Raw genomic sequence first — 16,432 nt, forward strand, 5'->3', positions numbered from 1 at the left:
TACATTTCTATTGGAGACTCCACTTGCGAGATTTAAAACGAGATTATTGATATACTGTATGAAATTAGTGTTTTCGGTTACTTTCCAAAATGCTTGAGCGTTTTTTGTGTGTGTATGTGTGTCAAAATATGTATAGTAACTCGACAGTACTTGCACACTCAAGTTATACCTTCTTTGCTGTCTTCCACAACGAAATCCCTATGGTCACGGGCACATTCTTCTGGGGTTTTTGTGTGTAGGCATTTTTGTACATTTTGCCACAATTCTGTTTTAAATCCTCCGTGCCTTAACTGTAATACAGCTTTAAATCCCGCTAACAAGCCTCCATCCTGATCATGGTAATCTCGTTTTAAATCTCGCAAGTGGAGCAATTGGGTTTTATCTGTTAAAACCGAAAATCAGAAGCCCTAAGTATGTTTAATGTCCTATTCCTGTATGTTGATATCAGCAGATATATATCGCATATGTGTAAATGTTTACATACACACATTGTATAAAATGTTTCTTTACTTTAAAAAAATAATCTGTGTTAAACTCTTGTCATTTTTTTCAGATTGCAGACGCCACGTAGAAGGGGCCAAATACAAGAAGTTTGCAAGTGCTGTAATGTCTGTCCCTAAGATTAATAAAATGTTCCTGCCAGCACATGACCTTAGGACCATCCGGACAGAGACACTGTTCACATCTTTCCTAGTGGAGCACAACCTGCCACTAGCTGTAGCAGGCCGCGCTGGACCCTTGTTCAAAAAGATGTCCCCCGACAACAACAACAACAAGAAGTGTGGTTGTGCACACAGTAAAACCTCCAATATTGTGAAGATATTGCCTTCTCATGATGAACAGTGCATTGTGGTACAATGAAGACATCCCCCTTTAGTATTGCTACAGATGGCAGTACTGATTTTGATGACATCAAGATGTTTCCCATTGTAGTGAGATTCTTTGATGCCAATGTCAACAGAATTGTTGTTTTACTACTGAAGATAGTAGAGAGTTCACTGGCCGAGCGATCTTCAGTGTGGTGGATGATTACCTGAGGAGGAGGGGGATACCTTGGGCTAACTGTGTCAGCTTTGCAGCTGGCATTGCTGCTGTGATGCAAGGCCTGGAAAAGGGGGTGGCAGCCTTCATAAAAGGTCAACACCCACACATTTACTTGGTTGGCTGTGCTTGCCACCTTATTCACATTGCTGCAGAGAGAGCCTCAAGGGAGCTGTCAGTCAGCATCGAAGACCATCTAATCACCATATTCTACTACTTGGAGAAAAGCAGCAAGAGGAAGGCAACACTGTGTGAGCTGCAGAAGATGTGTGATGCTGATGTCCTGAAGATTCTGAAGCTGTGCTCCACCAGGTGGCTCTCTCTAGGTCAATGTGTGAACCGCCTCCTGGAGCAGTGGGATGCTCTGACTTCATTCTTTGCTGGAGAGGTCAATTCTTCAAAACCAGCAAAGGCTACAGACCGCTTCCAAGCCAGCTTCAGCCAAGTTCACTTTACAGGCTTGAAGTCACCCAAGTTACGTGGCCAAGCAACAGAAAACAGCCAAGGAAAAAAAAGGTCAAAGAGTGTCAGGAGAAGAAACCTTCTGGGAGTTCACTATCCAAGCCTGAGAAGGTGCACAAGTTTCTGTCAGACCCTCTGTCCAAGGTATATGCATTATTTTTGAAGAGGGCTTTACCACAGGAAACCAAGCTTTGCAGAAGGAAGAACCCTGCATCCACACCCTGCTGTCAACTTTGGAGAAACAACTGCAACAAATATTGCTGTGCTTCTGCAAGCCAGAACAAGATGTTGTCATAATGAAAAATGTGGGAAGAGGTTTGAAACCCACAGACAACAACAAAATGGAAAACCAGCTTTCCGATGAGGAACTTGGAGTGGGTCATTAAACGAAATGCTTCATCGAAAGCCAGACGAGCCTACACCTGAGGCCGTTTTACAAGGATACAAGGCAGTTCTTCTCATAAGCTGCTGACTACATGATCCGGAAATTTCCTTTTGAAGATGAGGTGTTGGTGCATGCAGCTGTGGCAGACATCCACAAAAGGCAGTCAGTCAGCTCCCACTCTCTCACGTTCTTCATCAATCACTTTGCCTGCTGCCTGAGGGGGTCACAGTAGACCAACTGGAGGATGAGTTCCGCCTGTATCAGGTAAATGATTTTGAAGACTAGATCCTGCCCAAGCGCATTGACGAAGCCTGGAGAGAGATTATCTTGATCAAGGTTGCTGACAAGCAAGTCTTTCTGCAGTAATGCTAGGCATTTTCGGTCATCTTCCACAGTAATGCTGACTGTGAAAGAGTGTTCAGCTTGGTGACCAAAAACAAAACCCAACACAGAGCCAGCCTGAACACAGACATGCTAAGTTCACTGGTAACGCACAAAATCTTGATGTCCATGAAGCAGCAAGTGTGTCACACACAAACCTTTAGTGACGCCTTGACAGGAAAGCCAACTATGATGCTAAACATTCAAAAGGCAGATCTGAAAGTGCAGTTTGACTTGTTTGGATTCCTCTCTGTTTTAAACAACTCACTTGACAGTAAATAAAATACAAACATACGACGAACATGGTTATTTCTCTGTACTTTAAATAATTTTCAGTTGGTAGAAATGAAAAAGGTTTTATCTATACTAAGGTAAGCACACACATTTAAATTTAAACTGAAACAATTATTTGCTTAGTCCTTTATTTGTACAGTGATGAGGTACATTTATAAGACCGACATGCTCAACCGGCACAAAGAAAAGTATTGGTCAAAAATCTTTGCATTGTTTATTTTAAGCAGTCCAGGGACGGTTTTTGCACTGTTTATTTTAGACAGTCCATTTACGGGATGCATTCCGTGAGGAAGCCATTTGACTCCTTCACACTGGCACACTGGACATGCCCAGTGCAAAGGGAAAGTAGTCTGGGCATGCACAGTACACAAAGTAGGAACATTTGATAGGTAGCATAAATTGATGTGACACCTGTAGGCTACTTTACTGTGTTGGATTGTCTGCCTTTCATTTTAACAAGTAGAAATATGTACTGTAAATGGCGTAGCAGCGAAAAAAAAGGCCCACTACACCCCTATATATGCAATACACTAAAGATTGAAAACAAACAATTAAATGGGATGAAAAACTTCCCTAAATGTAATGTACAGTGCCATTCACCCCAACCCCACGTACTGCTCGTGTCGTACTGACTACATTAATGTAGGGTACATTCATTTTAAAATTATTAAAGTAAGTTCCCAGTGTCATTAACCTATACATAAAGTAATGTTGAAAGTTTGAGGGTGGGATATTTTCAATAGGATTCACTGTGCCCTACAGTGTATATACAATATATAATTGTAAGAACAAAATGCCCCAGGCCAGATCCATTCTTAAGTTTTATTGTGAAAATCATGGAGAGCCTGCAACTGAGATGTCTCATCACTAGGAGTTTAACGTAAATGGCAGCAATTCTTATTGTTTTAAAAGTAATTTTGCAATATTTTATTTTATTGCATTATCCATCACTTTAATCTTAAACAACTGATTAATGGAACCATTGATAAATGCTTGGTTAAACTATTTATTTTATTTTTTAATTCTAGCTGCACAATTCTATAATTGCCTGTCGGATTTGATCATAATATCAATCATAATAATCATTCTCATCATGGGTCTATTAAACCTTTTGAGAATGAAAGATGAAACCCGCTGGTGAGCTTTATATTTAAAGGAGTAGGTATGTGTAATTTTCCTGCTCATGTTTATACTTGCAGGCAGCAGTAAGGTATCAAGCTACAGTATTTAAAATCTAGCTCTGCATTTGTTTGTCTTCAAGAATGCGTCTGATTCTAAAATTGCTTCCGATTTTATAGTATTTTTAGGTAAAGGGATATGGTCATTACAACGGGAACTGTTTCGTAATTCAGTAATCCAGGGGTTCCCAAACTGTGGGTCACGACACAGTCCCGGGCGGGCCGCGGGAGGAATCACATTCTAAGTATTTTTTTTCTATTAATAGCGAAAAGCAGTAGAAAAATAAAGTGTAGCAAGGCAGTATTGGCGTGCTGTCAATTAAAATCAGAAATTCACAAATCAGAGCTAACAGATTGCCTACCTGAAGGCGGGATGTAGAGCGAGAGCTCTGACAATAGGGCAGTGTTACGGTCATGTGATCACTTTGCTGGCAGATGTAAAACGTGTGTTCAGTATTAATAAAATTATAATATGTCGAATCCGCTACCAAAGAATACATTTTGCAAAGCATAAAGAACAAAAAAGGCAGGAGTTTGAATGCTCAGTTTTGAGGTGCTGGAATGTTTTTTTTTTCTTTTGGAGAAATGTTTTCATACTAACTTTTGTACTTGATAACATTCATTTAAAAATTCAATTGTTGCCTATAATGAATACGTTTTTGTGACTAGCTATTAACATTTAAAATACCGAGTACTTTGATGTATTTTTCAATATTAACTAAATCAAGTTATTACTCAAACTGATAAATCTTGTTACATAGAGGTAATTGATTTATTAAAATGTTTGGCTATACTGCTATTTTATTGATTACTGGCTTGTTCACAGTCATCTTAAAATAAGGCTAGAATATGTTTTGTTGGAAAATAATAATAAAAATAATTCAAATTTTGAATTGAATTTTGCTGCAGGTGGATTTATTTTCATAAGTTTTCTTTTGGTTAAATGGTGCAGCTGCGCTCCACGATTTTCTTTTGTTTGTTTGTTTTTGGGTGGGGGTGGGGGGGGATGTTGCAAGCCAACTGAATGTGATTTTGCAAGTTGTATTTGGTTCTACAGAGTAGTGGCGACTGTACTGTACTACTACTATTGTTTTGGAATTTTGAAATTGTTGTCAGTTTAACTGAAAGCTTGAATGAATCAAATGTTGAAAACCGTAAATGTAGACCATTAATTGTATGCTGGGTACATGCAGCAGTACACGTGTGCATTTATAAATATATCATATTCTATTTTATCAACCTTCACCAGTTAACTAAAAAACAAATAAAATATCACAACGAAAAAAAAAAAATTGTTGTTGATCTGTGTTTCCACGTGTATAGGGAAAGATTGCAATTAGGTGCTTGGTTTGGTTGGTTCCCTTTCAAGTATGAAATCGGTATTTACCTTCTCAAGACCAGGAAACCTGAATAAGAAATATCAAAGCTTCTTGGCCCGCCCCCAAGGGCATAAGGGGACTGCTAGCACAGATCTCGGCGCCATTTTTCCTTTCAAGACTGACCTGAAACAGGAGAGCCTAGTTCAGATAAGTGCTTGTTACTTTTTCTGCTTTTATATTTGCATTGTATTGTGTTTTACACAAATTATATGTGATATCGAGAATAATCGCTGTATTCGTTTTACTAATCACTCGTATTTGTGTACTACAACCTGTTTGTTACATCCCACTATGGCCTTGTGGCCCGCATGAAACCAGTTGCTTCAGTCGCTCCTTCCCAGGGATCAAGCAACATAAGTCGGATGATTTTGTGCTCTTCCTCCAGGCTGCAATAGCTCCAGCTCTCATTTTGACTTTGTTTTGGCTTCGGCTAAAATTACAAGTTGGTTTGTATATTTCTAAGTATTGTTATTTTTTGTCATTCTGTTTTTCTGTTTTCACAGAGACTAAGGGCAGGCCTGTCTGCAGCGTGTGCTGCGGCACACATGTAGTGGGAGCAGCTGCTGGGTTCAGCAGTGCTGCGCAGGACCAAGGTACTTGCTTCAGTTGCGGTTGCTTGCAGTCTCTCCCAGAGTATCTTGATGCCGTTTTAGTGATGGCTTTTGCATGACCATTACAAGGGCTTGTTAGTTAATTCTAACAAGCAGGCTTCCCTCCGTCTCGGTTCAGTACTGACTGAGTGGTTTTGTCAGTGGCTTGTACAGGTGGGCATCCCTGTACAGTGCTACCCGCGGTAACTGCAAACCGGTGGACCCGGTACCGCACCAGTACCGACCTGGTTTCCACCCGGTCCTACATGGCTCGACCGGTGCTCACGCCCCCGGTCCTACATGGCTCGACTGGTGCTCACGCCCCCGGTCCGATACAAAACCGGTCTGGTTCAGGTCGTGACCTGACTGGTTTCTATCTATACGCAGGTTGAGGCAGCATCTGTATACTGCACAATGCATTGCTTGCTTGCTTGCATCATGTCTGGGTTTTATCCCTGCGAGACATGCAAGGCCAGTCTGCCTGTTGAGGACAAGCACGGCAGATGCTCTTCCTGCCTGGGGCCAGAGCACTGGTGAACTGCAGTTTCTGCGAGTTTTGTGCACATTTCTCTAAGCGCACTGGAGAAGTATCTCTGCCTCAGCTCTACAGAGCACTCTGCGTCCCTTACTCCTTTACAGCGCTCTTCCCCATCACCCTCTTAGAGAGATGGCTGTGTCCTCACCCCATAGCTCTGTGCCAAGGGAGATCGGACAACGCACCCAGGAAAGTAACCCACACAGGTCTTCACAGTCTTCATCTTCCTCTGCCTCTCCTTCTCCCACGAATAAGAAAGATAAGTCACTGTTCCAAACGATAGGTGGACTCAGAGCAGATGGAAAAGCTCTGGGCAGCTGTTTCACACCAAGGAACGGTGCTCGCAGAGTTACTGCGTGAATGTTTGGTGCCGACTGCCTAGCCTGTCCTCTTGGGGACCCCAGGGGGCTGCGAGCGCAGATTGACAACAGGAGGACATGCTGTCCATCGCTGCCTCTGATGAGGGGGGCGAACAGGAGCTAGCGTTCCTGTATGAGGACGTGGAGTCCGACAGCACACCCCCTGCGATTAAGCTCTCCCTGTCGGCAGAGGTTCTACCGCTGATGAAGAGGGTCACTGCAGTCTTGCAAGTCCCTGGCCGACAGAAGGTGAGACAAGGCAGTCCATCTTTGATCAGGCTACCACCTCTCCCTTGTCCCTGCCAGTGCACCCGGATTTTCTTTTTGAGATCCAGTCATCCTGGGATCATCCAGCTCAGCCTCTGCTGTTTCCCAGTCGATGGACACCCACACCCAATATAAGGTGCATAATGCGGAGAAGCTGGGCCTGGCCCAGTTTTCACCGGTGAAGGCTTCAATTGCCGCTTTGGTACAGGCACCTAATTTAGTGCTCCTGTCCAAGGATGCTATCTGGCCCAACAAGCAGTGCCGGGTCTCGGAGGTGATCCTCAAGCGTGCCTATTCAGCCAGTGCTTTCGTTGCACGGCTGGGCAACTATAATAGTATTCTGGTAGCCTATCAGTCCTATTTGCTGAGGTCCCTCTCTGACAGTCACAGGCCCTCACCTGGTTAACAAGAACCTGCTCTGTGTATCAAAACTTAATGGGCAGGAACCTGGCTGCGTTGATAGCTGCACGTAGGCAGTTTTTGGCTTTCCCAGGCACACATGCCTAATTAGGCGTACGTGTGGTCCCGCGATGGACGAGATGCTGCAGCGCTCTCACTGAGCGCGAGAATCTGCGTAGGAGCTGGTTCACCTGCTTCCCAAGCGATCACCTCCAGTGCGCAAACCAGTGGCAAACTGGCACCCAAGGCCCCAGCAGCCTCAAAGACTTGCACAGCCAGCTGCACAGGCCCAGGGCCCCTTCTCAGGGAGCCATCTGGAGTATTGGCATCAGTGCACCACGGACATCTGGGTGCTTAAGACCGTTCAAACCGGCTACTCTGCAGTTCAAGCACGGTCCCCCTCCATTTCGGGGCATGACCAACATCATTCACGGAACTGCAAGACGCCACGATGGTGCCTCAGGAGGTAGGCCACGGTGGGCCTCAAAATATTTTCACATCCCCATAAGACCAATGCACAGGAGGTGCCTGAGGTTCGCGTTCCAAGGAACAGCGTACAAGTTCTGTGTACTGCCATTTGGCCTCTCTAGCGCCCCGTGCCTTTTCGAAGTGCATGGAAGCTATTCTGGCCCCATTGAGAATTGGAGGCATCAGAGTGCTCAATTACCTGGACGACTGTCACATTTGTGCCCAGTCTCCAGCGCAGGCAGAGGCCCACATGGAACTCTTCACTGGCCACCTTCATCGGTTGTGCTTGTCGGTGAATCGTGCAAAGAGCCAGCTCACACCTTCACAGAGCCTATCAGTCGGATCAATCTTATTATGATAGTTTGCAAAATCAGATGAAAGCTTTCAATACAATCAGGATAATACATAATCATTATTTACAAACACTTGTTTGTCTCGTTACTTGTTAAAAAATGTTGTACAATGGAAGGACAAACTTTGTGGTGTGAAAGCTAGGGCATCTGCATTGTAAGCTGCATTGGAAGCATGTCTTGGGTTCGATTCCCACACAGTGTTTATATTACAAACTTAAAAAATTAAATGTATTTTATTTATGTGTAACAAACACATTTTTAATGTGAAAAAAATGTAGTTGATATGAATGACACTTTCATTGAACAGACATACTTTTGCATATATATAAGTCAGGATTTGAACCCTAACTAGTCATACTTTCACTCCAATTACATAACCTCTACGCTACACAGATTCACATCTTAACCCTTTCAACAGAGTAAGCTACTATTTACATTTACCCTTTCCAAACGGCAATACATTGTCTCAATATAGGTTGAACAATTTTGCTATTCCCGTAATGTGTGTGTGTGTGTTATTATCCATTAAGTGAAAAAAGTAGTGATATCTGAAACAAAAATGCTAAGTTATCAGAAGTGCCCAGCTTTAAAGTGGAGATATCAAAAACACAAGCCAGGTTTCAAGAAACCATTGGGGCAACCTTGCCCAGCACAAAGCAAATAGGCTCAACTGTAAAACCGAAGGGGGACAAGGTTACCCCAGTTGTTTCTTCTAACGTGTATCAAAAACACAAGCTAAGTTAGAAGAAACAATTGGGGCAACCTTGGCCAGCACTATATAAGAGCATTTCAGGTCAAAATTTTCTTTTAAAACACAGTTGCATGCTGTCTGGTGTGAAATTGTCACTGCTACTGTAGTTCGCCAACCTTGCAGCATAGATACAGTAGGTGATTGCAGCTACTGTATAATTGTATTTCTAGTTCAAAGAGGATAGTTGATTTAATCTGAATCTGGAAAGTTTCCTTTTGTCCTCCTTTTCATGGTACATCTATAAAAGATAATTATTTCCACATTCTCATCAAATGATGCGAGTATGGGATTCCTTGGTGAAGAAATCTTGAATTTAAACAATATTCTCACTGGGTTTGTTACAGTATCACTTGAATTATTTTCATTGTGCTTCAAATGAAAAATCCTAGGGGATGTTGACAGTGCGTGGGTGAAGTACAGTATGTGTAATGAGGTTACTGAATACCTGTCCTTAGCATCTGTGGAGACTAGAAATGCACTGCATGTGGTTATATTACTTTCGGTCTTAATGTTATGGTACACAAATGTTTTTTTGTCTTCATTTATTAAAGTTTTGACCATTTTTAACAATAAGAAACACTAAAAGCCACAAACAGAAGAACAAAGACCAAAAAGCAAAATAGAATCCACAAAAGCAAAATTTCATAAAGATCAAAGGACAACAAACCATTCTTCTCAACCAGACGTCCCCCACTGCTCTCAATATTAAATGACATCAAATGCTCAAGTGTTTAATATATAATATGTTTAATGTTATTTCTAATGATTTCCATGTCTGTATAATATTATTATTATGATCATGATGATGGTAGCAGAAATGTATTGTTGGCATGCAAGCAATGAATACTTGTTTTGAATTAAAAACACAAGCAAATGTCAAGTACAAGCACATCTAAATATTAACATAGCCTACAAATCTTTATTTTTAACTGTTTTGATACAAAGATGAATTCATTTCCCAAGCTGCTCTCTTTTTTAACATGATACACATTGTGATGATGCTGTACGTCTCTGACTAAACACAATCCTCATGCTTTACTTATCCAGGTGCATTATGAGAAGGCTGGTGCCTAAGTGCTGCAGCTAGTTATGAGCTGCAAGATGGCCAAACCTGGGACTGACAGGGACAGCACCATGGTAGAGAAACAATCTGGAAGGAAGGTAATATGATTTGAATTTATTATGAGGTTAAAAGGGGAGGTTCAAATGTAAAGGAGATTGTGTGGTTTATTTTCTTTTTTTTTTCAATTTAATGGTTCTTGTGTCAGCCGAAATTGCTGCTTAGTATGAGTATTTTCCTTTAATCAATGTCCATGAAAGTGTTTTTGGTTATCATTGCCGATTTCAATATTAAAACATGTAACCCACACTGGGTGTTCACATATCTAAAGGACGCGTGCCAGTAAGGTAGCATACAACAGGCACGACTTTCATTGTGGGAGTTATCTCCCATCCACTAGACACAACTTGTTTGGAGGAAGTGAAGGCAGGAGAATTAAAAGACCCAGTTTTCAGAATTAAGTTTTTTCAATAGCTTGATATACATGCAGCTACTAAATAGGACCATTTTTGACAATCCATTTCTGTCAAACCTTTCCATCCATTTACATTCACTTACACACGTTGCTTGTTTCCCAAGTAGTCACATGTGAATAAAACACGCCATTTCTGTGTGGAGAGAGCTGATTTGGAACTAACTAATGAGCATTTGCATTCGGATGCTGAGAAATAACACAGATATGATGCCCATTTATTTTATGGACATCAAAACTACTATGCTAGTGCTAAAACCGAAAACGACTGTAGTCAGGGCCGGATTAAAGGATGTGGGGACCCTATGCTAACCCATATTTTGGGGGCCCTATGCATATTATGGCGAATGGTGTTGTTGGCATATTGGTTAATCCAGCCCTGCGTTGAGGACAGAGAGTGTGAGCGGAGCGAGCCAATTGTATATGGAGCGGGGGAGCGGAGCGGGGGGGACATTTCAAGCCCGTTCTTTCACAGCAAACATGCATTGTAAGTGACTGCATTCAACTGTACTACCCCATGCAGTATATTCACAATTGACCATTGAGACACCGGGAACCAACGAAGTACAAGAAGCTTGATAACATGCGATCTCAAGCTGTGCAGCAAAATTGCTATGCATATTGGTTACGCATTAAATATCCTGTGTAATTCATATTTTTGCAATGCATAAGTAGACAGCTTATCTGGAGCACTGATTATTCTGTAATAATATAAACATTCCTGCATTTGGCAGACAAGATATGAAAGGGAATGGGACTTTGTTCAAAATTATCAATCCTTAACACGCAGACTGAATTGCTTTGTAGTGCTATTACTACGAGTCGATCAATCTACACCTTCTATAGTGGGACAGAAAGTAACATTTAGATCTACTTTATTTGTTGAAATGGAAAGTAGCAGTACAGGCTACATCAAGTCACATTAGACTGCTCCAAGTTTTATTATATAACAAATTCTAAACCATTGGTCATGTATGATGCACAAGAAGGATTAAAAGTAAATGTTAAACTGTAATTCTCTCAAGCAGCCTGCATTTTTCACAGCACTCATGATAAAAATTTTAAAAAAATAACTTGATGTTTAGACAGAAGTAAGCAACATTTATTTCCTAATAAATATTTATTTAAAATCTTTCCCTATACATAAAACATGTTTTGCACATGTGTTTTTATGCTTATTAATGTTTCAACAGTGGGTTTTCTGATCAGTTATAAATGTTTATAACGTGTAAGGTTTAAATGTTTAGGAAATTAAAAACACTCCTAACACACCTGTATTAAAATGCTTCTTAAACAGAAACCAACCCAAAACAATTCTGAATAACACTTTTCAAAACACAATGTAATTTGTGTACAGCTTTGGGGGAATTTATGACTTTCATTTACACATTAAACGTTGCATAAAAGCATTAAGACAAAATTGGGGGGTAGGAGGGTGATACATATGGGATAATCACTCACCTAAAGGATTAATACATTCCCTGTATTCTGAACAAAAAGTGTATATGTTTAAGTGTAGTGCATTAATAGGAATCTATTAAAATCAAATGATGTATTTCACTTTAATTACTGTAAAAAAAATCCTGCATTTACAAGAGGTTTCTAGTACTCTTTCTCAGGCAGTGAAACAAAGAAAGACTCGTGTTGAATGTTCTGACTGCCATCTGCCCTGTAGGTAGCAAGGAAGCCGTTTTTCTCAGATTAGCAAATCTTTCCATGACAGGGAAGTACTTATCAATCAGTCGATCAATTTTTATTTTATATAGCACCTTTCATAGTGGACCACCGTCACAAAGCGCTTTACAAGATGCAGTAACAACAAGAAAATCCATAATACTTTTAAATACAGAGAAATGCAGAATACATGATATACAGTAAAAACAACAAAAAAAACCCAGAAAACACAGTGCATAATACATGAAATAGTAGCAGCAACACAGCAGCTAATAGCAGATAGCAGGCTTAAAGAGCATGGAAAGAAAGAGAACAGGTGGGTCTTGAGAGTTGATTTAAAGGGAGCGATGGTGGGAGCATCACGGACCAAAGCTGGGAGATTTTTTTCCTAAACATTTAACCCTTAGTTATACTTTTCAAACATATAAACTGTTTGTAACCGATCAGAAAACCCACAGTTAAAACATTAATAAGCATGAAAAACACATGTGTGCAACATGTTTTATGTAAAGGGAAAGATTTTAAATAAATATTTATTAGGAAATAAATGTTGGCTACTTACTTCTGTCTCAACATCAAGGCCAATCCTATATTTGACAAACATTTTAGACAACATCTAAGAAAACAATCAAAACATGTATCACCTGTCTTACAATGAAATGTTTAATTTTTTTTTTTTATTATTGTTTTTTTTTTCAGAATAAGGAAAAGATTTCAGCATTCACTAATACTCCAAAGCTGGACCGAAGTGAACTGTTGGGGAAGGAGGTGAAGCAGAAGTCTTCCATGAAACGCAAGCTTCCTTTTACTGTCAGTCCAACCAGAAATGAGGAAAGAGACTCAGATACAGGTGCTTACCTTTCTCAGCTCTCTCTAGAAAAAACAGCTCCTGATGAATTTGCATTGAGCGCCCTCGTGTGTCGGCCATTGTCATTTTCAGCAATACAGATACTACTGTATGTTGCATCACTTAAAATGTGTGATTTATTTTCAAAGAAGATCTGAAATGAGAAATGTAAATAAGTTTACAAAAACCTTTATTGGTGGTGTTCTGTTTTTGATTAAATACATTTCTATTAAGTAAAGAAACTTTTTCCAAGGCAGAGCAATGGCCCTGTTTAGCAGAATGTATGCTTTCAGAATGTACACTTGATAGTTCAAAGGTTAAAGATGCAAATGACTGAGAGTCCCAGGTAGGTGTGAGTCAGTATGCAGGTTTACGGGTTACCAAGGGTTAAGTACATTACGGTATTGATAACGTTTCTGTTTTGCTGCACTGCAAATACCGTAATTACGGTACACAATGGTTCTTGTTTCGTTCCTATGAACATAGTGAAGGAAACGGTAATTTTCATTTGAACAACTTCTTGTTCCCTTTTGAGTACGAAATGTAACCATTACCGAATGGGTATTAACCTCTTTAAGACCCAAAACCTGAACAAATACATTAAAGCTGCTCACAGAGCCTCTGTGACATAGTCATGTCCGCCCCGGACTGCATGCACAGAACTCAACGCCATTTTTCTTTTCAAGAACTGACCTGACAGGAGAGCCTATTCAAATAAGAACTTGTTACTTTTTTTTTTTTTTACATTATATATATATTTACAAATATATTTGTTGTGTTTTACACAAATTATATGTGATATTACAAATAATCACTGTATTGGTTTTATTAATTACACATATTTGTGCACTACAGCCTGTTGTTTGTTACATCCCGCTGTGGCCTTGTGCTCCGCGTGCTCTCCCTCTCCCCCCCCAGGCTACAATAACTCCGGCTAGGTTATTTTATTCTCGCTTTGGCTTCGGCCAATATTACAAGACGGTCTGTATAATTCAAGTAATTGTATTACTGTATTATTGTATGAGAGACAAATTTGTCTTTCTCATTATATTTTTCTGTTTTCAGAGAGACTACGCGCAGGCTTGTCTGCATTGCGTGCTGTGGCACTTGTAGTGAGAGCAGCTGCTGGGCTCAGCAGCGCTGTGCAGGACCAAGAGGTTGCTTCGGGAATCTCCTCCCACAGCACCTTGATGCTGTTTTGGTGACAGCTTTTGCATCACCATTACGAGGGCTGTTAGTTTACTCAGTCGTGTGTAGCTTGCGATCCCTGTACATTGGGGTCATCCGGCTACAACTCCAGCTATTTCCCGGTCTATGTACACTCTATATAGGGTGCATGATGCAGAGAAACTGGGCCTGGCCCAGTTTCCGCCAGTGAAGGCTTTTATTGCTGTGTTGGTACAAGCACCTAAATTAGCGTTCCTGTCCAAAGATGTTCTCTGCCCCAACAAGCAGTGTCAGTTTTCTGAAGTGATCATTAAGCGTACCTATTCAGCCAGTGCGTTTGCCGCACAGCTGGGCAACTTTTAAGAGCATTCTGGTAGCCTACCAGTCATATTTGCTGCGGTCCCTCTCTGACAACCACAGGCCATCACCACTACAGCTGGATGAGCTGCGCCTGGTTAATGAAAACCTGCTCCGTCTGTCTAAACTGAACAGGCAGGCGGTGGGTAGAAACATGGCTGCACTGGTAGCCGCATGCAGGCAGCTTTGGCTTTCCCAAGAACGCGTTCCTGATGGGGACAAAGCGCCGCTGTTGGATGCCCCTATTACACTAGGGCATACCTTTAGTCCCGCGGTGGACGAGATGCTGCAGCGCTGTCCACGAAGGAGCTGGTGTGCTTGTGTCCTAAAAAACGACCACCCCCAGTGCCCAAACCAGCGGCAAACTGGCGCCCCTGGCCCCAGCAGTCTCAGGGACCAGCACCGCCGGCCAAAGGCAGCTCCCCGTGCCTTTTCGAAGTACATGGAAGCTATACTGGCCCCATTGAGACTCAAAGGTATCCGAGTACTCAATTATTTGGACGACTGGCTCGTTTGTCTGCAGCTCAGGCAGACACACAGAACTGGTCACCAGCCACCTTCAACAGTTGGGTCTTACGGTGAATCATGCAAAGACCCAGCTCAGGAGTGTGCTTGGACTCCGGGTCTATGCTGTCCACTCTGTTGGACGGCAGAGTGCAGTGAATAGCGGCCTGTTTAGAGCTATTTCAGCTCAACAGAGCTCTCACAGTAGTGACGTTCCAGAAAATTCTGGGCTTGATGGCAGCAGCTTCTCAGACCCTACCTTTGGGTCTCCTGCACATGTGCCCTCTGCAAGCCTGGTTCAACAGCAGGATTTTTCAGCCCTCATTGAACAGCGACCGCCTATTGACAGTGTCTCGTCACTGTCTAAAGGCACTCTCTTGGTAGAAACAGCCTGCCCATCTACACCTCGGCAGGGGGGCACATGGGGTGTGGAACCCCTCTTGGCAGGGTCTCCACTTCAGTATTTTGGAGCTGCAGGCAGTTTACCTGGCCTTACACAATTTTTTGCAGGAGGTTCGAGGGAGACATGTGCTTTTCTGTGTGTTCGAGGGAAACGTGCTTGTCCAACAGGTTTTGCTCTGGGCGCACAAGAACCTCCTGTCACTGCACACCTGCCCAGAGTGATAAACTGGGCAGTCAACCTCCTCTCAAGGAGAGTTCCCAGCGCCTCACAGTGGAGGCTTCACCCCGAGGTGGTAAGCCGCATTTGGGAGGGATTCGGGAGAACAGAGATGGATCTCTTTGCCTCCCAGGAATCAACCCACTGTCCCCTTTGGTTCTCCATAACAGGAGGCAGGGACCTGCTGGCGATAGATGCCTTGGCACACTAGTGGTCGAAGCAACTGTTATGTACCTTCCGACCACTCACCATGCTCCTGCTGTGTCTGGAGAAAATCAGGCAGGACCAGGCCAAGGTGCTCTTAGTAGCCACTTCTTGGCACAGGAGACTCCGGGAGGAGGTTTTCAGCCCTGATGCAGCTCCTAGCGGCCAGCTGTGGAGACTGCCCAAGCACCGCGACCTGCTCAGTCAGGCGTGTGGTACCTTATGACATCCCGACCCATCTGGGACTGGCCCTTGAGCATCTGCATTTGAGCCATCTGTGTCTGTGCAATAGGGTTATTGACACCCTGCAAAATGCCAGAGCACCATCCACGCATTTCCAGTACGGGTACAAGTGGAGCGTCTTTCATACGTGTAGCCTGCCTCGAGGGTTCGACCCCACTGGTCCCACGGCAGATACTGCAATTTGTGCACAACCTGTTTGATGAAGGGAAATCCCCCTTTACATTTAAAGGCAGCTATTTCAGTTTGACATGGCAAAATTGACAATATTCCCAGGGCTCACTTCCTGGCGAGGCAATTTTTAAAAGGAGCTTGGTGGCTTCGGCCACCTTTTGAAGGATATTCTTCCTCGCTGGAGGCTTAGTGTGGTGCGTGAAGCCTCCATTTCAGCCCTTGCATTCAGCTGAATGCTTAATGCTTAAAGCGACTTTCTTGCTTGCAATCAC

At 42.4% G+C, this 16,432-nt stretch overlaps 1 protein-coding gene across 4 annotated transcripts in view; it reads left to right on the top strand.

The window, feature by feature from the left end:
• Positions 1 to 16,432, top strand: part of LOC117394183 (ankyrin repeat domain-containing protein 12-like) — a 63,693-nt gene that overhangs the window by 25,725 nt on the left and 21,536 nt on the right. For 2 of the 4 annotated variants that reach the window (XM_033992242.3, XM_033992245.3), the window contains exons 2-3: positions 9,890 to 10,003; positions 12,748 to 12,898. In XM_033992242.3, the coding sequence (XP_033848133.3) occupies positions 9,932 to 10,003; positions 12,748 to 12,898 (223 nt within the window). In that variant the 5' untranslated portion in view covers positions 9,890 to 9,931. Of the gene's footprint in view, positions 1 to 2,130; positions 2,153 to 5,623; positions 5,714 to 9,889; positions 10,004 to 12,747; positions 12,899 to 16,432 lie in introns of those variants that run through there. The other 2 variants (XM_059015638.1, XM_033992243.3) reach the window with 2 other exon arrangements.

This window comes from Acipenser ruthenus, chromosome 3, assembly GCF_902713425.1.
Source record: "Acipenser ruthenus chromosome 3, fAciRut3.2 maternal haplotype, whole genome shotgun sequence".
NCBI classification, from domain to species: domain Eukaryota; kingdom Metazoa; phylum Chordata; class Actinopteri; order Acipenseriformes; family Acipenseridae; genus Acipenser; species Acipenser ruthenus.